The sequence below is a fragment of the Solenopsis invicta genome, chromosome 6 (assembly GCF_016802725.1).
Source record: "Solenopsis invicta isolate M01_SB chromosome 6, UNIL_Sinv_3.0, whole genome shotgun sequence".
Lineage (NCBI taxonomy): Eukaryota > Metazoa > Arthropoda > Insecta > Hymenoptera > Formicidae > Solenopsis > Solenopsis invicta.
In genome coordinates this window covers 9,039,016-9,065,099 of record NC_052669.1, presented here as the reverse complement: position 1 = coordinate 9,065,099, position 26,084 = coordinate 9,039,016, and the positions used below count along the sequence as shown (strand labels likewise).

At 40.3% G+C, this 26,084-nt stretch overlaps 1 protein-coding gene across 1 annotated transcript in view; it reads left to right on the top strand.

Annotated features, from left to right (window-relative positions):
- The first annotated feature begins 457 nt into the window (after positions 1–457).
- Positions 458–26,084, top strand: part of LOC105196854 (accessory gland protein Acp36DE) — a 35,087-nt gene continuing 9,460 nt past the window's right edge. The window contains exons 1-2 of the mRNA XM_026135028.2: positions 458–1,373; positions 9,021–10,385. Of these exons, the coding sequence (XP_025990813.1) occupies positions 1,109–1,373; positions 9,021–10,385 (1,630 nt within the window). The 5' untranslated portion in view covers positions 458–1,108. The remainder of the gene's footprint in view (positions 1,374–9,020; positions 10,386–26,084) is intronic.

The following is a 26,084-nucleotide window of genomic DNA, read 5'->3' as shown; positions in this document are numbered from 1 at the left end:
TAGTATATAATTTATATTTCCATAATAAAGAATTGCATCTTTAATTATTTTTGGCTTTTATTTTAGATTCTTTAATTAATGGCCGTGCTCAAGCTGTCGGAGATTTATTACATATTGCAAAACATTATCTTATTCGGTTACAGAAATCGAGCATTAAAAAATTTGCAATTTTATTATAATTTCATAATTCTTGTTAAGACTATTCACTATTCGATATACCTATTCAATGAAGGTAAATATAAATAGTTTCTAAATTGATGAACAAAATCTGTTCATATTTGCTAATTTTGCTCGATATCGACGAGTCTACTCCGGCATCTCTACAGGCGCCACGGGAACCGGCATCGCGACGTCGCCCCTGGTTGCCTGACGCACGGCGTTGAGCAGCAGCAGCAGCGGCGGCGGCGGCAGCAGCAGCGGTAGTTGGTGGTGGGGAGCGAGCCTAAGATGGAAGATCGTAAAGGCGAGCCTTTTAGTCGCGTCCGACCTGCCGTAGAGGAGCAAACGCATTCGCTGCCGGTTCGACAGTTGCGCGTGACAGTGCGATATAGCAAAAGAGCCGCCGGAGTGCTTAAAATCGCCGGAGTCGTGCGCGCCAAGAATGAAATTCATTCCTCGCCTGACACAGTACAACCGTGGCAGTAGAGGCAGCAACAGCAACGTTAGCAGTGACAAAAGTAATAGTGACAGTAGTTGCGATCACGGCGGTATATCGTGTCGGCACGGGGCAGTCAGTGACAGTAGTACGAGCAGGACGCACAAACGACACCGTATATTGTAATACACGTCTTTTTTTTCCCTTTACCGGGTCAAAGCGAGCCGGAGGGGGGGGCGTGGACTCGTGGAGACGACCGCGAGTCTCGCACACAAACACACACACGCACACACGCACACACACGCGCGCGCGCGCGCGTGCGTGTGGGCTCGCAGGCTTCGCGTTCCGCGACGAGTGTTGCACGTTGTTCGGATCGCGCGCGCGGTGGGACACAGCCGAGCCGCGAATACGGAGACGAGCGGCGATAGTTTTTTTTTTTTCTTCTATACACAATCGGAATGAAGTGTGCGCTGTGTGTTGATCGAGATTAAATCCTTGCTGATCGAATTACAAATGGAAACGAAAATGTTGCTGCCCGGTGGTGTGTTGCGCACCACGTTGAACACGATGGACGAGGATGTGTATTACAAAAGTTACTCGAACGATGCGTATATTACATCTCAAAGTGATATGGAAGGATTTGTTAACGATAGGAAGGATTTCCTAAATCCACAATTGTTGGAAGCAATGCAGTCATACGCTCGACTTTATATGTTGGGATCGTTGAAGCACTATAACTGGAAAGATTCGTGGGACGACTCGTCGTTAATGAATAAAGGTGAGTTTATACTTATAATCTTTCTTACTTTATCATCTCGTTTTAATACTTTGAAAATTAAAATATTAAATGGGTAAAAAATAAATTAGGATCAGTATGGAAAGATAGTTGCGAAAACGAGCGATTAAAAAAATATAATAAATATATTATAATTTCATAACACAGTATTTCACTATAATAAAAGGAATGTATCGACTTCACTTAGTCAGCTTCAGCTTGATAACAATAATTTACATAATATAAACTTGAACTTCATACATGAAAATATTGAGTATCGAGGTCGTTGGACGCGTATCGGAGTTCTTATATAATTTAAATTGTAATTTTGATAAAGTGTTCTTTAATGATGTCACCTCAATGAAACACTTTAATAATGTGGTCCAAAAATTAATATCAAATTGTGTCATTTTTATCATTTTGAAATCAGGAATATGTGTGTTAATTATGTCCGCAAGCAAATGATTTTCCATCACTATAGTCCACTAACATAGCACAGAAATCACGAAAACTGTATCATGTAAATTAGCTTATCGTTGACTTGTAAGAAATACAAAAATTAAAAATTAAGACTCAGTTGATCTGGATACTTAACAAAATGCGTTTCTCGGTTTTTGACAACTTCGCTTACTGACCTACTTTTTGATACCATTCTATTGTTTAGAAGTAACGAGCAGTAGTAAGTATAAGATTGCAATTGAAATTATTTAATAAATTATTTAATAAATTAGGATTTAAAATATATTGTGAATATATTTAATGCTTATGACGATAGGTTTGCGGAACTTATAGTACTTGTGAAATGAGTTTACTCAATTTACGATACGAATTTTTTTCCGTGCATGTACACAGAGAGCAGATTCATATTTGATTGTCCTTTAAGTACGCGACGCGGCGCCGCCGTGTCTCGTGGTCGCAAAAAAATTCGAGATTTTATTTTTTGCCGGTCGCTACTGGATACTTATTTCCGCAACATGCCAGAATTTGTACTTTGCCGCGTTTATGATTCTCTCTTGATCTAAGAGCGATCATTTATTTATTTATTGTGTATCGCGTCGTATATCGATCGCTTTTTTTTTTCGTCGACTAGTAAGTCTCAAAGGGCTGTTACAAGCGTCGAACATCAAGCTAATGCACACAAAATTAACGCGCCGGAATCTAAACTTGCGGATTCTTAATGCTACAAGATAAATAAGGGAGATAATTGCACAGAAATTGTCTCACACACAATCTCGAAAATTGATAAAAGATCGCGTTTCAATATTCAGTGTACGTAACATTAAGTACAGATTTCTAGTGCGAGCAGCGAATATTGAAATATTACAATGTAATGGCACATTCACGTTCTCAAGTCTTAAATTCGTCCTTCTCAATTCGGCGAGCTCAGTACGAAGTCTATAACGGATTTCGCGGAAAACACTAGCGAGAGTTCACGCGACTAAAATGTAGGATATAAATACGAGTAACAAGATTAACGTGTAACTTCTATAATTAGCGGCCGTGTACACTAGCTCGCGGTTTCGCGCGCCGCGGCCGGTCGGTTCATCGAACTTTCGTACCTGTGCCTCGAGCCCGCGACTCGCGGGCATCCTGTCCTATCGGGAATCGATGAGAACGAGTATATGGCGCGTGTGCGCTCATACTCGTGCGCTGGCAATCCGATTTTGCGCGTGTTACGCTTTTTAAAAGGCTCTTTACGGAGCGTGACGGGGCTGCGGCGGCCACCGTCGAGACGCCACGCCGCTTCGCCGCTCGCTCGCTCGGCACACGCGAGCGGAAACGCGCGCGGGCGGGGCAGGCTTGATCTAACGCACTTACAACGCGGATTCTTTATTTGTGCGCTAAGGAATCTTCCTCGAAACGAGCGTAAAACGCGACGCGAATCTCAAAAATTTGTTCTTCTCCTGCTCGGTCGTGCACGAGATTTTCTGCACATAAATATATCTGTTTATTATATTCTTCGGTATCTGTATATTCTTTTGAGAAATATTAACTATAATATTATTATATCTGTACTACTGCTCAAAAGTATTTGCCCATCTCGATTTTTGCACGTATCTTTTTTATATAACTATTCCGTTCTAATTCTAATACATTCTTTTTATATATGTACTCGAAAAAAAAAAAAATTAATGCACTGAGAAAAAAATTTAATTCTGTTGGAATTAAAATATTTAGTCTGATAGTTTTTTTTAGTAAATATTGGGTTGATTCAACAATTATTTAATTGAACAAAAAAAGATATATCTCATTCATGTCAATTAACATTTTTAAATAAAAAATTAATTAAACCAATCAATATTTAATTGAACTTGTTGGAATAAATATTTTAATAACTTTTCGAATTTTTTTTCAGTGCATTAAATCAACAATTATTGTCTCACATAAACAAACATAAAAAATCTTTAAAGAATTCGATACTCTCAAACAGACGTAACTTGCTTATACAAAGATACAGTTTCATTGAGAAAAACATATTCATCTTTTTTAAATAGTAATTTTCATGAGTTTGAAGCAGGGAAAAAATATTGGGTAAGAAATAATATCTTCGAACCGAGAATTAAAATTTTTTAATATTATTATTGCTATCAAAACAGTCAAATTGTATTTTTTAAATTACACATCCATTTCGCGCATGATGTGCGGTTTACGTCACAAAATCTCACGTTCATGCTTGTCCTAAATTCTTTTCCCACACCGTTCAATTTTTTCTTTATTGAAGGCATAAATAACGCTAGTGGGAAGATCCGGTTTCATAAAAAATAAGAACGATTCGCTCATGTATGCTGGCGAGAAGAGATAATTTCAGGCGAAGGCCGCCAGTGTAATATCTTACAAAAATGTAATAGATGTCGATGCTATTTGTCTATTTTTTCTCATATTTTAAATCTCTCTGCCCTTCTCCCGCTCATTCCTCTCTTTACTATCCCTTCCCATTTTTCATCTCTTCTACTTTTTCAATATCCTTCCAGTTCCTTCCTATTCCATTATCCTATCAACTTCCGAACAAAACACTTCACGAAAGATTGTACATTATTACTTCCACACAATACACTTCAGCCAGACGATTGACATGACTGAGGGGGAAAGAGAGTGTAATCAGCAGCATCAGGTATAATCATAATTTTCGTTTATTGTCATGATCACTTATAGAAATAGATAAACAAGCGTCGACGTTAACCTCGGCTCATTAATTTGCATTTTCTTAATATTTGATTTAAAAAATATTTGATTAATAAAATATTTTGCTGAAGTTTAAGATTACCAAACTCTAAAAAAAACTTAAAAAAAATTTTATGTTCTTGATCATATATGAGACAATGATTGTTGATTCGATACTAATTTTTTTTTCCCGAATACAATGCAATGCGCGAGTTGGAAGGCGCTGACCTAGATAGAAAAGTAAAAAAAAAAGATTGAAATTTACTCTTCTTTAAAATTCTCACCATTTAATTAAGAAAGTGGGTAAATACTTCTATGGTAGTACATATTATATATTTTCTATGATATATCTTTAATATAAATATGTAACATAAATTACGAGTCGTATTGAGACAGTGAACCGATTATGTTAGTTTAGCACCGCCCAGGGCCTCGTTCGAGTAGCTGACAAATTCCATTCGGTCTTTGACTTGCGAAGATGAATGAGAGAATCTTTCATATTTCACCTTTTATTTGCCGACACAGTTACTCAGCAAATATTTTTGCTTCTATCTATCTCTCCATCAAAAATACTGTCATAACGCGCAATTTTTCGGTGATTACGAGATTTCATGAAAAATTGAGACGTAAATACAGTGGTGCCTTCTCTCCCTTTTTAAACTCATTCTGAACGTGCATGAGATACATAGGTTTCTGTCATCGTGTACTTGTCAATTTACATCTTTATCGGAAAGTGCATTTACGTACTTGCTCCGAAAAAAAACGTGTCATTTTTTTAACCGAGCAAAAAATTTCAAGATCAAACATGAATATATCTTTTTCAATTTCACGACTAATAAACTTCGCGTTTTTGTCTATTTATATTTTACAGAGCAAAAATACTTGCATGCTCACTTTTTTTCTTTCATGTCATAAATGCACGATATCTTTGACACATGGCCTTGACAAAAAACCTTTCTCTCTTTCTCTTTCTCTCGGCACATCTATCTCCATAAAGTATCTTCCGAATTGTTTTCCGAGAATCGTTAATTTGTTTTTCTTTTTTTTGCAACCATAACTCCAATATGACATTTTTGTGCGGGCGATATCGGCGCGTTAAGTCGATTCTCCACTCGACGCGCAGATAAGGCTGTTTGACATGATAAAAAATGCTTCGTGTACTTGACGCGCGTTGAGCTTTCATCGATCATTGACGGAAAGCGTTGCTGCTCCGATTTCAATCGCCGTGCCAGCCGACCGTGCGAGTTTTCGCTGTCCCGCAGGCGTAGCTTTTCGTACCGGCTCGCCCTTAATTAGCATCCGATGGAAAAGTTGTCGGCTCGTTACACGCTCGAGCGATAATGTTCGGCGGAAGCCGTACCCGCCTATCTGCACCTGGACCGGTTTCCCGTTTCTCGCGCGACTTGTATAGGCAGCAAAGAGGGTCCGCGATCGCGTCGCGCGTCGCGCGTCACGCGCGCGTCGTACATTTTCGAAAGTTCGAACGAAAGCGGCTCCCTTGCTTCTTATCAGATCAGCTCGAATAATTTCTCTCGCCGCGGCATCGCGCGGTACGATTCGGTGGCGATTTTGCGCGGTCGGTGAAATTGCTTTTCCCTAAAGGGGAGAGACCGCGAAGGGAGGTGCGGCGAAACGCCGCGTCTGCGAGCGAGAACGGGACAGATTCCGATGGCTGGCGAAAACGCGGGGAATTCAATAAATATCGGAAAGATACAGTAGTGTCTTACTACAGAAACAAGCGTCAAACTCGATAAACAACTTATTGTTAGATTGAGGCTAATGCGCGCGAGATAAACCTTTATGATTATTTACAGAATTGTCCGAGGACACTACATACATATTTGAAAACAGAAAGGCGGCAAAATCGATCTTTGAATTTTTTGAAACAATTCGAAAGATTTATGAACACCCCGTGTGTATGCCGCGACACTGACCTATCACTGTAATGCTATCATCCTGACCTAGGTTTTATAACGCTATGATATTAACTCGTCACATTACTGACCTATCTCATCTATTTCGCGTAATCGAGTGTATTTAAGAGGCGTACTATAAACAAAGAGTCAACGAGATAACAAATATGTGTGTCGAAAAAAGCTTTATTTATCCGATTTTTGAACGCACATTCTACAGTTGTGTTGTTGTATCTGTTGAAAAAGTCAAACAAATATGACGAATCAAAGTCAGCACAGCAGTAGAATCCGAGATATCCACATGTGCGTGCGTTGGTAGAATTTACTCTGTTATCGCGAAAATATAAAATCCGAAAAGAAATATCTGAAATATATCGCATCGCGAATAATGTCTCGGCCGAATATCGACTCAATCGTCACGATTTTTTTTATCATGTTAGAAAAATGTCTTTATCTCTGCCCTTACGTGCCCCACCAGCGTAGATATAATAGTGCAAAGTCCGAAATAGCGGCGTATTTGATAATTAGCTATTATCACCTCTCGCGATGCTAGAATTTATAACGCTAGGCGATTTAATCGCGGCTGTCACAGCTGATTTTGACTGCCGACACTACTGAGAGATGCGGGTACCGAAATATCCGGGTACTCGACAATACCTTTTATGATCTTGTTATATAGAATCTATTTTCGCTACGTCAATAATTCCTGCATCATTCTTACTACTAATCATCCTTCTATTGTTATTTTTTTTTAATACGCTCAAACGTGCATTAACTTTTTGAAATTTTTCTATACGACTTTTCACACAGACCTCATGCATTTTTCTTTCAAGTGCTTAAGAATAAATTGAGACTTTTATAATTTTCTCACATGAGCGATAGTGGCCGATAAATTTAGTTGGCCCGGTTGTCAGCACACGCCTGTTTGCATGCGCGATCACTTGTTGTCCGCGTGTTCGGGACTATGAACGGGAACGGTTTTTTCTTCGCCGAAAGACTCTTTGGTCCTCGAGGCTGTTACTAAGTCTCTACCAGTTACCTTTAAACTTTTTTCTGTGAAATTGTCAATATTATCAGTAACGTGAAATTAAAGTATAAAGATCGTTATAAAATATACATGATTTATTTTGTACAAAAATTATATAGTTTATTAATATTATTTTATTATTTTTAATAATAGTAAAAATTTTTATACTTTATTTCTTACATTGAGATAGGATATATTATATTGGATACGTCAAGTTAAATTTTTTCTGACAATTTTTCTATTATATTCTATTATTCAATTCAAGTTTCCTGCATTTTTTCGTCTATTTTTTATTTTAATGTTATTTCGTAGTCCTTTGCTTTCTTTCTTTCTCCCTTTCTTTCTTCAAGATTAAATAAATTGTTATAAATTCCACGATTCTATTCACTTCGAGCGTTGTCCGTGCTCCTCTATCACTACGTTCTCGTTTATCGTATTTTGTCTCTTGCGTATTAAAAAATCGATCGATTGTAGAATATAAACAAATTAATTATCATAATTTTAACATGAAGAGATTTTTTTTTACACCGCTTAATACATAATTGAAACGAATGTGTAGCAAGAACTATGCGAAGGCTATATATTGTAGATAGCGAATGTTTGGCTAAAAGTTTGGCTAAATCTCGCAAATAAACGAGAAATGAAGGGAAGGCATACTGGCACGAAAACATCGGTAGAACAAGTCTTCCTGTAATCGTGATTCATACGGATCACCCGCAGGCGTCATCCGTACACAGTTTCCCATCTGCTTTAAGTAAAACTGCGATCTTGAATTCCAACGCTGAAACTGGTCGACCGAGTGAATCATCACGCGACATAACTGGCGTTTCCGCGTATTTTCAATTGCCGTAATTGCTTTCGTACTATCGTTTCGTAGACTTTAAATTGATTCTTTAAAGAGCTGTCATTGGATCGACTCCGGATGAATCTTTTTAAAATTATCCGGTGGTATTTAATTCTATATCATAAACGAATGCTTGCGAAAAAGAGTAATGTAGTAATGTTACGTAATCATGTGTGTCTATGACTCTCGCTTTCGATTTACGTATTTTAAATTTTAGGTATGATAAAATGTGGTAATACATTAATAGTACTATTTCGTGCGTTTTCTTTTTTATATTTCCTTGATCATTCTAATTGATCGTAAGAAAAAATAGTAGTACCCTATAGACTACGTATCGCGTACAAAGTTACATAGAAATACATTTGTATCGAGGACACATTTATACCACAAAGTACGTACTCGGTTACGAAATGTTGCGGCTGATCGAAATAGATCAGAAAGAAATGTTAGATGTTGACCGACTATACGTATTAGAAAGTAACATTTAGGATCGCATATCTAGTGACGGAATGCATCTCTCAAAGAGATATAAATAACAATTAGACATGAAACGCTATCCCGACGACAGTCACATATCAATGATACTAATATAAAAACAAAATAAATCTTTACATTAGTGAATTTATTACACAATTTTAATTATAAATTTTTTATTGTATAAAAATCTGTTTAAAAAAATCGTAATTTAATTTTTAATGTTTTAGACTACTATAATGACGTTACATCAACCATAAATGAGAGGAAAAATACGGAAATCCAATTGGAGCGGCAGTTCCAGCCGGTGCCAAAGTCAGAGTCGGAGTCGGAATCGCAATCGGAGTCGGAGTCGGACTCGCAATCGGAGTTGGAATCAAAATTTGAACCACAATTACAGTCAGAACTACAGTTGAATCTGAAATCAGAGATGAAGTCGGAGTTGCAAATAAAGCTGGAGACGGAGCTGGAGCCGGAGCTGAAATCGGAATCAGACCTGGAGTTGGAGCTGGAGTTGGAGTTTGAGTCAAAATCAGAGCTCTTAGAGGAAAAACTGGAGTTGAAGACAGAATCCTCTATAGATGCGGAGTTCCAAACCAAGATATTGGGGCCTAAATGCGAAGAAGAGATGTTCAAAATCTACACTATTCTCCAAAACTTGTATTTTAAAAGAGCTCAGAACAGCTCATATGTTCCGGATATAGAAGCAGAAAGAGCCTTGAAGATAGTTCAAGATCTCATAAAGATATCACCGGTATATGAATCTTGCTTTAAAATGCAAGAGAAATTGGAAATGAAAGTAGAATCAGGGAGATTGCAGAATCCGGAGGAATCCGAAATGTATGTAGAATCAGAAAAATCGCAGAATTCGGAGGAATTAGAAATGCATCTCAAATTAGAAAGAGACTTTCAGAATATGGAGGAGACAAAATGTATCACCAATATCATCACAAAATTCGACTCAGAATTGTATATGGACGTTATAGATGATTTTGATTTACTCAATGAACTAGCCAGGTCTAATAGGGAATTAAGAAAGTTTATTCGAAGAAGAATAAAAAATGGAAATTTAAACATTTTCTTGCATAATCAGAAGTCAGCCAATCGTATATTATACAAAATCGAGAAAATTTATTACACAGAACCGAGCGTCAAAAAAGAATCCAACAAAGAAATTGAACAACAATTAGTGGAACAGAAACCTGTACATTCAAACGCCAGCAGGAGTATTTTAAAAAATCCAATAAATTCGCAGTTGGGGCCGAAGCCCCCGGTTTCGCTGTTCAATAGAATACATTTCTCTCCCAGTTTTCTACCATCAGAGGTTATAGATTCCTCAGAAAAGGAACAAAATGTAGAAATGAGTCGTACATTACAAAATATACGCGAAACAGAGTCGCCGATCTTCCGACACGATGACATCAACGTGTCGGAGACTCTGTGTCAATTGTCGAAGGGGATGCAGATGAGTTCGCCGGAGAACGACTCTCGTCAACAGCAGGTTAATGCAGAAGACATCGTCAGACATACCATGACTGATCACTGCTATCACCAGCTCAGACCGGTGGAGGAGCAGGAGGAGCTTGTAGAATCTGGTAAGTAAAACGCATTTCTATCTTGGACTTTTTTTATGAAATCTTTTTGCGATGTAACGTTGAACAGTGTTGGATCTGTTGTGCTTGAATTTAAGACAATCGTTGATTACACCGCGGTGAACAAAATAAAAAAAATGTTTCAAGTAACTCTAATCAGATGTCGTTTTTCTTTAAATATATTAGTTTTAGTTCGATAGAGAGTAATGCTTTTTCTGTGTACGAAATCTCAGACGCGGGGGAGATCGCGCAATTTATAGGACGGTGCCCGGAGTGCACTCAGCCGAATTCGGCTACCCGCATGAGTATGCTAATCGCGGAGACTCGGTTACTCGTCATCGCGCGAGCGAGCGGAACGAATGAGCGCGACGACGACTGAGAAACTCGTTTTCGTGCGCGAGCGCGGAGGTCGACAGACTAACGTCCTCGGGCAGTAATTTATTGCGAGAGAGATCCCGTGAGAATTTCGTGCCGCCGCGGAATTGATTCGTCAGTACGGAAGGAAAGGAAAGGTGATAAAAGAAAACAAAACAGAAAAAAATAAGATGGAAAGGGACGGGCCGCGACGAGTCCGATAAAAATGAGAGAAACGCGCTTGTCCCGAGGTAACGAACCGGGCGATACGCGGGTACGTCGAATTTTCGCGGTTAACGCTCGAATATCTCTCGTTAAAGTCGCAGCGTGACGACGTTTCATCGTCGCGCAATCGCGACCCTCTATAACAACGGACTCACCGCGCCGTGATTACACGGACAAAGTATTGCGTAATTTTTCCTTTATTCAACTGCCCCGGCGCGGCGAGAGTTTATTATGTAAATGTCCCGATGGAACATTGTTTCGTACGAATGCAGTTTATTTACAGTTCGGAATCGCGCGCGAATCCCGCCAAGTTTATTCTTGTCCCTCCTCGATCTTAAAATCTGTTTAACTTGTAAATGCTATGCTAACCACCGTATGAATCTCCTACGAATTTCCATGCTGGAGGCGTTTCATGGTATTTCTAGGACTCGAAGGATATTTGCGGTGCATCCTCTCGAGGTGTATTTCAGCGAAACGGTTATCGTCTCGCTAAACAGCCATTAAATGCACGACCGTGTATTGTGTTTCCGCGCACGAGGCTCGCGGTCCTTTGCGGTGATAGATATTTTTCATGTGCGTGTACGTTCAGCCGTTTCCGATGTATAAGGACATAAAATATTGAGCGCACTCGTACATCTTTCACAATGTACCGCGAACAATAAGTCTGATTCGAGCTGCATTGCCATTCCCGAGTCAATATTGACGAAGGATGTTGCGAGCGCGCGCTCGTTCGCTCGCTCGCTCGCGCAGCAGCGTTCGTAAGTGTTACTTAATTGCCATCAATCTCTCTCGGCGCTGTTTCTCTCCCTCAATGACACCAATGATTACTGATTACCATCGACGAGAAGGAGCGAGTTCATAGATCGCCATCACAGCATCGATTGCCGCGACCTGGCTGTTGAAAACCTGGCTCTTCCTCTCGTGTCATGTCTTCGCGCGCATCGGGCAAAATCGTGTCGAGGTCAGGAAAAGCTATCTATCGGTTTGTACATCGCGAATTAAGATCGCGAAGACGCCGGGTTTCTGCGAATCATCACGATTGTCTAACCTTTCGAAACCTGAGCGGGCGTACAAGTAGCGGCGAAAAATATAATGTGAGATAATGAAAATAGCATGTAAATTTATATCATTGGGTGCATCATTGGGTTATCAAAAGATTTGCGCGCATTCTTATCTTCTGCCTTCAAAATTTTCATATCGCTATATCGATGAATTGTTGATTGTTAAAATTTCCGCTAGTTGCACAATGAGGTGCAAGTTGAGAAGGCATTCTCATCGCGATCGATTAGTTGCCGCGCGATAAAAAGAACACTACACAGGGAAAAAGGACATTCTTGTTTTGAGAATATTTTTAGTTTCGAATTGTATTATAAATATTGAAACAAGATTATATACCATTACATAATAGACATTTAAAAAAATGGTCTCAATTACTCAACAATAATTTGATATGAATGAAAGAAAAAACTATCGGATAGAATGTAACAATCTTCAAACTATAAATTATAATTTTTTAATTCTCTATTATCAAAACAATCAGTGTGCTACTTATACGACCATTATAATATTGAAATAAAAATATAATAATTCGTTGCAATTTAAAATTATCAAATTCTTTAAAACTTTTATATTGTTTATACAACTGAAACAGCAATTGTTAAATAGAATATATTAGTTTTTATGCGATACTAATTTTTCCCTGTATAATCAAAGACATAAACAGTTTTGTAAACGGTTACACGAATTTTGTTAATATGATTCATATCGCTAATATCATTATCGAGCATACAATTTTAATTGTATTACATATAACATGGCTGTTCGTGAGAGTCCTTTAAAACGCGTGACGCGCGTGGTCCTTCATAGCAAGCTTCATTCCTTCACGTGCCGCGATGCCGCGATCTAAGTATAGTGCAATTTCTATCAAGGAGGTAGATACGACTTGCATAACACGAATAAGCCACGAATTATTATAAATGTTTTTTTTCCCTGGAGTAGCCTTGCGCGCGCACGCGAAGAAGGGCAATGAAGTGCACGTGTCGTTAGTAAAAAAAAAAAAACAAGGTACTCTATTTATGAAAAAGATTTTCTGCTAATCTCTGATAGCCTTCAAACTTTTGCCAAACGAAATGATTTTACCTCGAGCATAAAGAAAGATAAAAATAAGTCCAGAAAATATTGTTTGTCCTTGTAGAAACTTGAAACGAACATTTCGTTTCGTAAAAGTGTAAAAATAATTTATTCGCAAAATCTTATTTTTAGCATTGCAAAATAATTGTTTCAAAAGTTAACGACTAACATTATCGTCTAATTTCTTAATAATTCTCTGACGAGAATTTACATAAAATTGCACCGTCAAACGCAATGCATATTGAATATCACGATATCGTGGCGTTGAGAATAATGCAGTTTCTCGCGCGTCGCGTTACGTCTACGATGAGGTATCTGCAATCTCTCCGAGGAATCGGAACATGCCTAAACCATGCCGCGAGAGGGTATTCTGCGCGCGTAATCGCCAATAGCGCTGGAATCCAACGATGACGGCGGCGGCAAAATGACGCTTGTTTGCCACCTGAAGAGTATGTTGCACCACATGGCGACATCGTTCGCTATCGGGCGCGTGACATATACATGAGAATGCATGCGCTCACGAACGCGACAGCACACGCGCTCGTGACCCAGACACGTAACGTCGGCTCGTTAGATGATTACGTACTACGAGAGCGACTCTCGCTCGTAGCGGTACTTGATCGATTAGAAAGATCGTCCTCTGTCCCTCGCGCCCGTCTTATTTGCGCGCGTGCATTACAACGAAGTCGCTGATGCGTTGGTTTTGGCGGGAATACAAGACAAGGGTCAAAACGCTGACGAGTGCGACTAACGTGCCCGGTCTTTGATCGATCGACGTATAGCTGTTGTTTTTCAGCTCGGCGTTTTCCACGCGCGCTTCTGTCTCCTTTTCTCTTTCCCTCTCTTTGCCTCTACAGTCTGAAGCGTCGCAAGCGTTTAATCCTGTGAGTGAATTTACAATCAAGTGCTAATTCAAGTTTGGGACAGTTTTTCTTATTAAAATATTTCGATAGCTTAAAATAATATTTAATACCTAAGCGGTATTGAATAAATATTAATACATAGAGAAAGAGAGAAGTTTTACTTACTTAACGCTGTGCTTTGTAAAATAGCTGTGTGCAAATAGAGAAATCCATATTTAAAGTGTATTTGGTAAATAAATGTGAGAGATGATGTCGCAAGGGGTTCAAAAGTGCGTCACTCATAGCATCGAGAATCGTTGCCTTCCTTGCACCAATTATGGACAATTGACCGATTGTGAATGAAACGTTTCTTTAACGTACGGTAGGATTCAGTTCTCAGCGATGAATCATCCTGTCGCGGATCGGTGCGATGAATCATGTGACAGGGCAGATCCGCTTTTCCAGGGAAAATCCAATCGTCAATTTTTAGTTCACTATTCGCGTCTACTTGGAGCGTTTCCAACTTTGAAATATTGGATTTGCCCTCTTACAGAAAGTTTTAGACCAGTGATCGGTTCATTCAATGTACAAATATCAAGTTGGATTTAAACAGATTTACTCCATTCATATCGTTGCTCGGTAGAAAAAAAATATACCTGTATATAAAAATGGCATCGATATCTTTATTAAGAAACGAAATATATAATGAAAAACCTTTCCTCTCGGGGAAACGCGACTGAAAGGTCAATGCGGCGAGGAAAAAATTAAATTCCAATAAGCATTTCTGCAACAACTGTGATTTATCGTACAGATACGATTTTATATTTTTTTTAAATAGATAAAAATAATAACAGCAAGCAATAACTTTGACCCGAAGCACTGAGAAAAGTGCTTAACATAATTAAATTTTTTAATTTAATCAAATTTTTCAGTTCAAACATTTTTACATTTAACTTAAATACATAAAACTTAAACTGAATAAATTTGAAACTTTCTTCTCGGCGCATATCACGTGTAAAAAAAATCAATAAATCTCCGATATTCTCATATCACATTTATTCGTTACAATATTTATTCGTAAAAAAATTCCGATTGTTACATCTCATCGTTTCACCAAAGAAATCATTATTGAGATATTAATTCAATGAAAACATTTACATGAGATAAAAGCAAGAGACAGATGCCGCGGGGGCTACGTGCCCGCGTGATACGTCGCTGAGTATCGCCGTCGCATGGTGCACGATTGCGGCACGAATGGCAAAAAGGCTTAACCGCATTCCGGCGACCATTTAAACCTCCGCAGCGGGGTCCCACGCCTGACCGCAAGCGGCGACCGGCCGCTACGAACCGGCACACTGGCAAGCCGGCCGGCCGGCCGGTAGACCGGGTATCGGTTGACGTCATTCGCGTACCGCGCGACCTTCGAGTTCCCGCGCGAGCGAACGCGCATGCTCCGTCGATCCTCTCGGCTGCGCGAAAGGAACATAACGCTCGAAGAAACTCTCTCGGCGCGAAGAAACGCGTTCAGAGCGGCGTTATATCGATAGAAGCGTCGACTTGGGATTGATACGCGCACACTAACGAGTAAAAAAAGTACGGTTTGAATTTTTTGTTATATTTTGTCTTCTAATAAAGGGATATCGATTATCGATGTCATTTTTATATTCAGATATATTTTTATATACCGAGCAAATATACATATATATAAAATGTTGCTACTTTATTTTGTCATAATTTCATTAAAATGATATGAAAGAATTATATAATAAGGCTGTTTAAATCCAACTTGATATTTGCACAAGTTGAATTAAGCGATCACTTGTTTAGAGCTTTTTGTGAGTGGTACAAACGCGCACAGTCAGACAAGATGACTACTTATCTTTTCATCGGGATGTACGCATACTCGTATGTATTTCGCTTAGGACTCTGTCTTCGTAAATTGCTCACTTAATATACATGTAGTCGCGCAGAAATGTTCATCAGATTTTCGATGGAGGGATGCACATTAATTATATACATTCTCAATTAAAATATTGGAAATAACCGCAGAAAATCCGCGCGGAGACGCTGGCGATTTAATGTCTTAACAAGATGCATCGCGTGAAGATGAGATCGAAGTATTCTCCTTGAAATTCAGATAATGAATCCGTTAGTCCTTACTTGGCTCAAACACGTGATGCGATCACGAAGACGGTCCGTGAGTATAAAAAGAAATGAATAAAAAAAAAAAACGACACCATACGGGCTGAGTTTATCTCCGCCGGATGTCGGACGCTTCGTATCTTCTCCGTAAGAGTAATCTATTGCGAGAAAAAAAAAGTAATCAATGTGACCCTCTCCCGGATGAATGGGAGACAAGGAGGCCGTCGGTGCAGAGGTCTGCGAAGATATGGAAAAAATAGCGTTGCCTTCGATCTCTCTTCCGAAAAAAAAAAGAGACAAGGGAGACAAGGTCAGTCGGTGGCAATGGCGTCGATTACGTAAAAGTCGAGAATCAATTGTTTGCGTACGCATGACGTTTCGCGCCGAGTTTTCGCGCTAAGCGATTAATCGAATTTCGACAGGGGGTTCCGGAGAAGAAAACCGGTACGTTTCTACTAAGAGCGTTCTCGCGTGGCTCGCTAAACGTGCGACGACGATTACGCGCGCAGGACGAATGAACGGTTCTCACGACGAGCACGCGTACCAAGCGCCGCGCGCCGTAATAATTTACGAGCGCGATTACGCTGATTCGTGAGTCGGTACACGAGCGGCACGAGTACATCCGCGCGATGTACATCTCGCGCTAAGTGCGGCCATGAGTCTTGCTCCTTCTCCCCCCCCCTCCCCTTCCGTGATAACGGCAAACGGCGAGTTTCATCACTGGGGCTGATAAAAGAGGAAGAAAGGATCGGACGGTCGCGTTTAACGCCAAAGGCGGATCGCGAGTACCGGGAAAACTTATCAGAGAAGTATTGAGAAGTGTAATTTGTAATTTCTTGGCCGACCGACCGACCGACAATCACCTGCGGGTCTCAACGACCCGGCCCGGCCGCGATCAAAACCGGCGACTTGCGCATCAGTGAATCGGCCAATTACCAATTACGATCGGACAACGTCAAGGTCGGATCTGCGACGTGTCCGGTCACATGCCGGCCACCGTCGTCGCGCCCCCGGTCGACTTGGTCAGGCCCATTGGGATCCACGCCGGTGGGTCCATTAAGAAGCTGCGGGTAGAGGGAAGAAACGCGGCACTTTTGAAGGAACCCGCGTTTCGAACGTCCCACTGTCTTGCCATTTGTAAAACACCATTTGGCGCTTCATATCTCTCGAGATCTCACCAATGACTGCTACTTAAATCGTTCACAACAATCGTTACAAGATTGCAACATCCGACGCTGGGTGACATTGCTCATTCTGTCGGGAGATATTTATTCTCTAACGACAAGTTCCGCAAAGTAAAATCGGCAAATTAAATCAAAGTTGAATTAAATTAACATGGCACATCACAAATTACACGTTTTACGTTGCACACTGGTGCTTGCCTTCCACATTTCCTGCACTTTAATCCTGGAATACTACTTGTGTTTTTCTTGCATCAAGACTACTCTGAGTGAAAAAAATTCATTCACATAACTAAGAGTTTTTTTAAAATACTTTTTTGTATCTTTATGTCTACTTTTTTGTGTAAAAAGATCTCAATTGTTCGATAAATTATTCAATTCAATATTAATTTTTTTTTCTGTAGCGATATCGTTAAGTATTTATCTAATGATAAAATGAGTCGTCATGTTCGAATATAAATATTTCAAAACATAGTAGTTCAGTTCCTCGCGTGAGTAATCGTTTGTCTGTAAATTTCCTTCTTGCATAAATCGTTGCAACGATTATGCGTATGCATGTTCGTGGCGTCAAGCTTAGCGCCGCTAATCACTCGAGGTCTCGCGAACGCAACGATATGTGCAATCAGCGATGACGGCGATCCGCGATAGAGCCAGCGGAGTGTAGTAGGGAGCCAGGAAATTCCCAGTTGGGAGGACGATCGTGAAATTCCACGAACTCGAGCCGACTGCTCGATCTCGCGTCTTGCAAGATTAATCACCAGGTGAGGATCGGGCTGAGCGACCAGCAAAAAAGAGTGCATTTTGCTCGCCGTATCGAGATCGCATCTCGGAATCTCGTGATTAACGTCGGCCGGCGGATCAGTTTTCAGCGGCAGGCAGGACTTTTCGCCGCTTCTAAACACTTGGGAAGCTGCTTTTAGAATAAATAGTGCGAGTGGTTTAAAAACCGTATAAAAATTTTTCGCTTATAAAAATAATCGCGATAGATAAAAATACAAAAAAAAAGGGATTTTGAATTATTCAGCAATAAATGTAGATATATAGGCAAATAAATTAATTAGCTCGAGATAATTTGACATGAAAATTGCTTTTCTCTCTCCCCGCGCTATTAACGATAAATGAGAAAAGTTATTTTTATATACGTAGCGAAGTATTTACGTCCGGTAATTATTATGAAAGAATTAATTTATCAGGAGCTCGCGACGCTTTTAATCAACTTGTGGTGGCGGCAATTTCTCTCGCATGCCTTAATCAGCCTCACCCGTGTCAATTTGCACACCGTCGCATTTCAAAGAAGAGGCCGGCTCGTCTTATGTTTAAAGCTACCTTTCGTGGTATTCGCACGTAACCCCACCCAGGCTCCTTTTCCATCAGTTGTATAGGCTTGCGGGTTCCGTTCCTCATGCAAATTCCTCGCTTAAAGCTTCCAGGAAAGTCTCACGTTGGAACATCGCTACTTGCGCGCGACGCATTGGAATCAGGATTCGCAAATACAGGCGGCGCGGCGGTCACACGCACGTGCTGCTATGCGCGTCTGAAAGTCAATTTCGATTTCGAAGAAGCAGGTGAAACGTTGGTGCAGTTTTTCCACCTCTTCATTAAAACGTTCTGTGCGTGTTGACCACGATACGTCATTGAAAGTGGTCCTTCTATTTGCAGCTTTTAGTCCGCAGCCGCACGACTATAGACTTTATATTTATTTTATTCCTTTATCTGTCTCTCTCTCTCTCTCTCTCTCTCTCTCTCTGTTTATGACTTTCGCAAAAATAATAATGATCAAATGTCACTGATCAACATTTTGATAACTTATGACGTTCTTGATGTTATCTTTACTCCGAATGTAGCACTTGGAATTTATATAAGTATTCTGACATTCTTCTATCATAAAAAATAACAGAATTCGTAAAAAGTTTCCAGTTGATCGTGAAATAAAAATCGGCACGTTAATAAGCAGAATAATTACACGGCAGTACTGAATTTATTCTGACTAACGTTGCATTACGAAAGCCATCGCACGAAAGTGAGGAAAATGTCAGGCAGTCCATTATTAAAATACGTATATAATACGGGCGGTTGACGTGGGTTGTATTCTAATATCATTGAAATGCAGTTTCACCGCGAACGTAACGCGCCTTCTGGTTATTGCAAAACAATTTTGTTTTGCAGTATCGGTTCTGCACGTAGACGGGTTTGGCAAAGGTATTAGTTAACATTCTATCTAGAAAAGGATCTATTTAAAGAAATTCAGTAACACTAACTGTATCCTTGTTCTCTCTATCTAACTTTTCACTTTACTGCTATCGTTACTGTCTTTATTTTATTTCAGGATTTTTTAAATATATTTAATACAACTTGAATTTACAATACTTTTAATACATTTAATATATTTAATAATGATCAATATTTTATTCAAGAATTTTTAATATTTTAATCTTCTTGTTACAACATTTATATATTCTCTTGTTAAGATTCTGTCTCTCTGCTGCAACAATTAATTTTTAGGAGACAGTAGCTTTTTCTCATTTCCTTTTTTTTGCATCTTTGTATTTTGTAATCTCTTGGTAATTATTCCTAAAAGAATATCCTAAACTTTAAATAATACTATCACTACTTGAATTTTTTTCTCTTTCTGACTTATAAAGTACAATAAAATACATCGTTTTCTCACTTTCACCGTGTTCCTGCTGCTCCTTTTCTTCGCTTCCTCCTCCCACTAGTTACACTTACGCCTTTCCCCCGGGAAAACAAGTGGGTGCCTATTTTTGTGCAGGGACTGTACGTAAAAGCACATCTTCGTAAGATGACGCAATTCATTCATTCATTAACTGCGGTCGTGTGGGAGAGACTGCAGATAAGTGCCGTAGCAAGAGCGCCCACTCGTGGAAGTCGGTCTTAAGACTTTCTAGTGGGAGTAGAATTCTTCCGGAATAATAAAACAGTATATTCGATCTTTCGTTTAAAGGTCATCGATTGAATATAATTAATCGAATTGAAAGTATTTTGCGAAAAAATTCAATATCGAATCGCAAAACTGGATTTCCTTAAGTCGGCAGTTTCTTCTCTGTGAATAATTAAAGAAAGCGTTAAACCGCTTTGTCATAACACCCGAGAATGTCACGTCTGTGCCTGTATAAGCTAAGTTTAGAATCGCGACACGACCTACTATCTGCTTTGCATTGCTTAAAATAATACACCTACGCGCAGACGGGCGCCATTATAATTTTAAATCCATCGCGTAAATTATTTAAATACTATTCCGAGGGATTAGATAACACCTTAATTATCTATTTCAGTCGAACAGATTTATCGATTGTTCCCGCATAGACGCGACGCATTTCGGTTTAGCACAATCGTTGTTTCCGGTTATCGTTATGCAAACGAAGGAGAAAGAGATAAAAAGAGGAGTAGGTAAAAAGAGAAGTCTGGTCGACTAACCAGGACGCCTTGACTCTTGCACCGGCAATTAAGAGACCGTGTCCGAACACCCGAAATGTCAGACTGGCAAAATCTGATTTGGGAATGCCGGTTCAGCGTTGCCGACAGCAACTTGACTATACTTTCCTGGTTAAGCAATCGATCCTTCATCTCCTGTTTCTCTCCGTCTTAATAACCATTTTGAGAAAGAATCTGCAATGAACCGAAACGTAGTGTATTTTTACGTCTAAATCGATTTAATTCACTCAATATTTATTAATCTAATCATTATTCGACTAACTTGAAAATCGCCTACGACGTGTTAACTTGATCGATATTATTAATACGGAAACGCATTAATTTGCCTGGGTAATGTAAGAGAGCTACAATAAGCTGTTTGAGCAAAAAAGAAAGCAATTAAGATATATTCCATAAACTTTTTCAAGCCCATTGGGCAGTAACCAATGAGATAAATCATGTCCGATAGTTCTTCTCAGACTAACAAAAATTGCCTAAAGAGTATTTTAATAATTCGAATAAAATCTTTACTCTCTGTACTTTTTGCAAATCAGGAAATATTGCAGAAATATTGACAAAATCAAATTTATGCAATTTTTTAATCGCATTATTTTACGTCAAATTCAATGGATGGGTTCTGACGGTAAGCCCAGCTTACTGTCATTATTAATTATGCTACTCGCTCGATGGCAACGCTCGCATTTCACGCTCGCGATCACTTTGTCCCTCATTGAGGGTCCTTCTTCTCCTTTCGATCGGCTCGCCGTCTCGTCGGCCTCTCGTTCTTATTGCATTTCTCGCATCTAAGGCGGTATGCTAGTCGCTCGTCTATTCTCGAAACGATAGCGCGGTGGAAAGGTACGGGGGTAGGAATGTCAGGAGAGAGGAGAGAAGGAAAGGAAAGGAAGAGAGAAAGAGGGACACAGGTAGATGTGAGGCGAAAACGAGAAAAAGGGAGCGAGAGAGAGAGAGAGAGAGAGAGAGATGAAACGAGCAGCGAGTAATTGACATTTTCCGCAAATAATCCATGCGGTGAGATGCACTTTTCCATTCTTTTTTCTGATGCCATCTGAACGCGTTAGCATGCTGATCGTTCAAACTTATCGAATCGGGATCACTTCGTCGCGATTCTCGTCAACAACAACAAATTCTACAATTTTGAGGAAATTCGTGTACCGTCTCGCCGTACATTTTACAAAAGTATGACGATCGTATCGACGATTACGAAAGACCAGAGTCGCATTTTAAAGAGCCATTCCCGTTTCAATGTACCGACGTGATACTCGTGACGCCTACTTTCGCATGTGGAAGGCACGGAGTGATTCATCCGACCGCACTTTCTCGTGGGTGAACGAGAAGGAATCATCCCGAGGCTGCTCCTTGTTAATGCATCGTTGATTTGCAATAGGCTATTGACGTACGAGAGTGCGCTCTGATTGCGTCTGGTCACCGGAACGTCGACTGCGCCTATTCTCTCCCAGACACCACGAATCGCTTCTATCTTATATCTGCCGTAAAGATATTTATCCCTTCCATTTCCTATCTGCGTATCTGCGTCCGCGATCATATAATATTCACGTGCGAGTGAACAGAACGGCGAGATCGGCGAGGCACGAACGGGACGTGTGACTTTTTCCTTTCTTTTTTGTGTGCTTGCTCCTTTCCTCGCGTAGTCACAACCTAGTGATTCGACTCGATAATTCGCTGGTAATTCGCGATGCCGCATTCGTTGGATGTCTCTATACATTCTTTATCATTATTCCTTATTTCGGCATCAACGGGCATACCGAATTGATGAATTCCTGCGTTCGAATCCCTTCGCAATGTTCACTTTCGTAACTGGATTGGAAGCTTGTTGGTTACAAGACATCACGAGGCTCGGGCATGGAGAGATTTATGGCTTCGTCTTATATACGACTGACCAGGAAGAGAAACGTGCCGTCACGTTCGCATATGTGGCACGAGGAAAAGGATCGTCATTCGAGGCTACTTAAAAGTACAGACAGCTCCCCGACGTACCTTGCTTGAATTCCAAGATAATCGCGATTTTGTGAAAAATTATATAGATGTTTCCTTCGCTGCAAAGTCGAAGAAAAATTCGAGAATTTATTTCGATTTTATTTCACTTTTGCTCGATTATTGAATATTTTATTTCACTTATTTTATAATTAATATTATATAGTTCTTAAATTGTGATTTAAACCGGGAGATTGGAAAAGATGAAAAATATTAATATCGAGATACGGAAGCGCCGGAGAAATTTATTGACGCAAAGGAAATGGCAGTGTTACAAACAAAATAAAAAATGAGAGTTCACTCGGGTCGATCAAAGTAGATCATCGCTAGACGAAGATCTCTGGACCTCGTCTAGGAGTCTCGAAGTGTTGTACGCGGCGCCGGAGAAAGTGATAATCTGTGAATGACAGCGATCCGTGGAAATTTTATATGTGTACGTCAAAGCCGCTTGAAGGGAAGTTTGCGCGGCGGGTCACAAATATATCTTCCGCTATCGGTTGGAGTTATCAACGAACGGGCCACGCGGGTCGCGAGACTTACATATTTATCGCACGAAACTCGAAACTCGGGCATCATCTATCGTGTTCGAGGGTCCTATTGATGTAGCATCGTTGCCACTCAACCCTTAATTGCTATGCGTCATTTTGATTAGATTAGCTTCTGCTCTTACCGAAATACCTATGTTTGACTTTTTTTTCTATTCTTGACAGATCGGTCTTTAATGCGTTACAAAGATAAGACACTTAAAATTGGGGAGTTAATCTTATCGTAATTAAGAAACTAATGTACACATTGAACTAGTTTTTTTATTGCGCGTATTATCTGTAGTTTGTAAATCTTTAAAAGCGTATGTCTGTAATTCTGTAAGTCTAGTAAGTTTTCAACGTGAACATAATTTTTTCTCGATAATTCGAGCAGAATTAAAGTAGATACTATTTACAGTAGTCTAAAAATTAAATGTAAAGAAAAATAAATCTTTCTAACTTCTTCATTAGAGAATTCTCTTTCCTGTTAATTAACTTAAATAAAATTCTTTTTCTTGATTATGTGTTAAGTTAATTATATTGTTAATATGTAAAGTAATCCGTATCTTTCCAGTACTCGGATAACATTCTAAGTATCGCGTTATCTCGCAGTATCTATCTCGTTCGTGTGTATTTCACGCTCGTAACTTTTACGGGAGGGCCACGAGTCTGAAAGATAGAAGCGAGAAGATACAGACAAAAGGAGAATACCACGTGAAAAATTGAATCACGGCATTTTCACTATTCTCCAACATCTACGCTCAAACATCCTCTAAGCAGAGGCGTTTTATTCGGTAGAATTGTACAGGAGTCTTCCCTTCGCATCTCCTGTATCCTCTTGCCTCATCCCTTATTCCATTTCCATGGCTTTTTTTATCGACGTCGCACTGCCTATCTCAATGAGGGAGGGAGAGAGAGAGAGAGAGAGAGAGAGAGAGAGAGAGAGAGAGGAGGGAGGAAGGAGGAGAGAGAGAGAGAGAGAGAGAGAGAGAGAGAGAGAGAGAGAGAGAGAGAGAGAGAGAGGAAGGAGGAGAGAGAGAGAGAGAGAAAGAGAGTCAGGCGATCGATTCGCGTCGACGTACTACTATGGCCTGCTTACGCGGAGAGCACTGACCCCCAAGGTCGTTCTTACGCGGTTGCACGTGCTGCCGCGAATTGACGTTGCCCCTCTCCATCGTCGATCGCCCCTTCTTTCTTCCTGGCCTCGCGGAGTACTTGATCCGACGTCTCTCCTCTTCCCGCCATGCATCAAGGCTCACGCTGCATTGGCATCGACGACGACGGCGGCGACGGACCGCCGCCGCTGACCACTTCTGCGACCTCCTCACGGCGGCGCGTGTGATACACGCACTTAAAGATACCGATATTCGTAAAACGGCCGAGAGATGAGTGGGGATGAAAGAGAGAGATGGACTCAGAATGTCGTGAGGCGTAGAGAGATGGAAGGACCTTTATTTTAACAAAGTCAGGTGAATTCCACGAGCATTTTGCAATGTTGTGCGTCTCTTTTAATAAAATAATGCAATCTCTTATGTAACGTTACAACCGTATGTCGTGCAGAATGTACAAGTGACGCGATAATACGCTATCGATAAATGAGCATGACTGCGTCGGTTGTAATTTGTAGAAAGAATTATTGCTACAATTTAATTTAAGAAATGGGTATCGCAGCGATCTTTGCCTCGTAGAAAGCTGAGAAGAATCGACTTCGTAAGGAGTTAACGTTCCCTCAGCTATTTATCGCACGTCCTCTGGAGATCCGCAATTAGTACTTCAACATTTATTGCGGGGAGGAGTCGGTCGGTGATTACCGGTTAATGAATTAGTCGTTACGCGCTGCGTAACCGACGTTAGATCGTCGTTTCGCGCGGTAGTAGTGAGCGGACGAACTCGCTCTGTAATCGCGTATTTACGACATTCTACGACGTGCGTGCGTCACGACGCACGTACGCTGAACGTCGGCACGGATACTAATACAAATAAATTCCGCTGCGCCTAGAGTTGTGTGTCGTGCGATTATTAGCATATATTCTAACGTTCAATTGCATGCGCGACGTCAGCTACTTCCGCGTTCCCGTAACACGCGAGTCACGCTCTTGCTCGAGCTTTGCTCTTCTCCCTCGTTCTACACACGCGCGCGCGCACGCGTCGCTGTTTTAATTAAATATGTCGCGAACATCGCGAAAAGTTTGAGCCATTCTCTCGGCCGAAATATTTGCATAATGACGTCAGTGATTGTACGAATGAAAAGAGAGGAGGGAAAACAATTTTTTCATTTTAGACTTAATCTGTACAAACTATTAAAAAAATAATAATAATAATAAAAGTTGCATCACGATCCGTAAAGAAGCATTTAGTAATTTAATTGTGTAATTAAGTGATACTTGAAAAAGCAGTAATTTTGAAAATAATCTTTACGGCAGTAATTATACTTACTTTTAACTGTTAGCGAGCATTTATCTCTCAAGTTAAATGGACGCGGTATCAAGTGATTACCGAGCGCTGATTATTTGAAGCTTCACATTGCGATGGACGAGGGGAGGAGGGAGGGGTTGAATCGCAAATGTGGCGCCGGGATAGAGGTGCGTGCGAGTAAATCAAAGCCTCGCCTACTAACTTAGTCAGTTGCCTCGTCTATTTTTAAGCGTTTCGCGCCTTTTCCACTGCGGGCGGCGACGCCCTGGCCTCGAGCCAGATTCGGCGAGATTCATACGTCTGAATGCATCAGGCACGTGGAAGCGCCCTAGCTGACGCGAGGCCCGCTTTCATGCACGTGCATAGGTGCGCGTGCGAGGTTGACAGACGTCTCGCGCTTTTCTTCCTCGTGCCTCGAGTGTCTCCTTCCGCTTGTCCTCG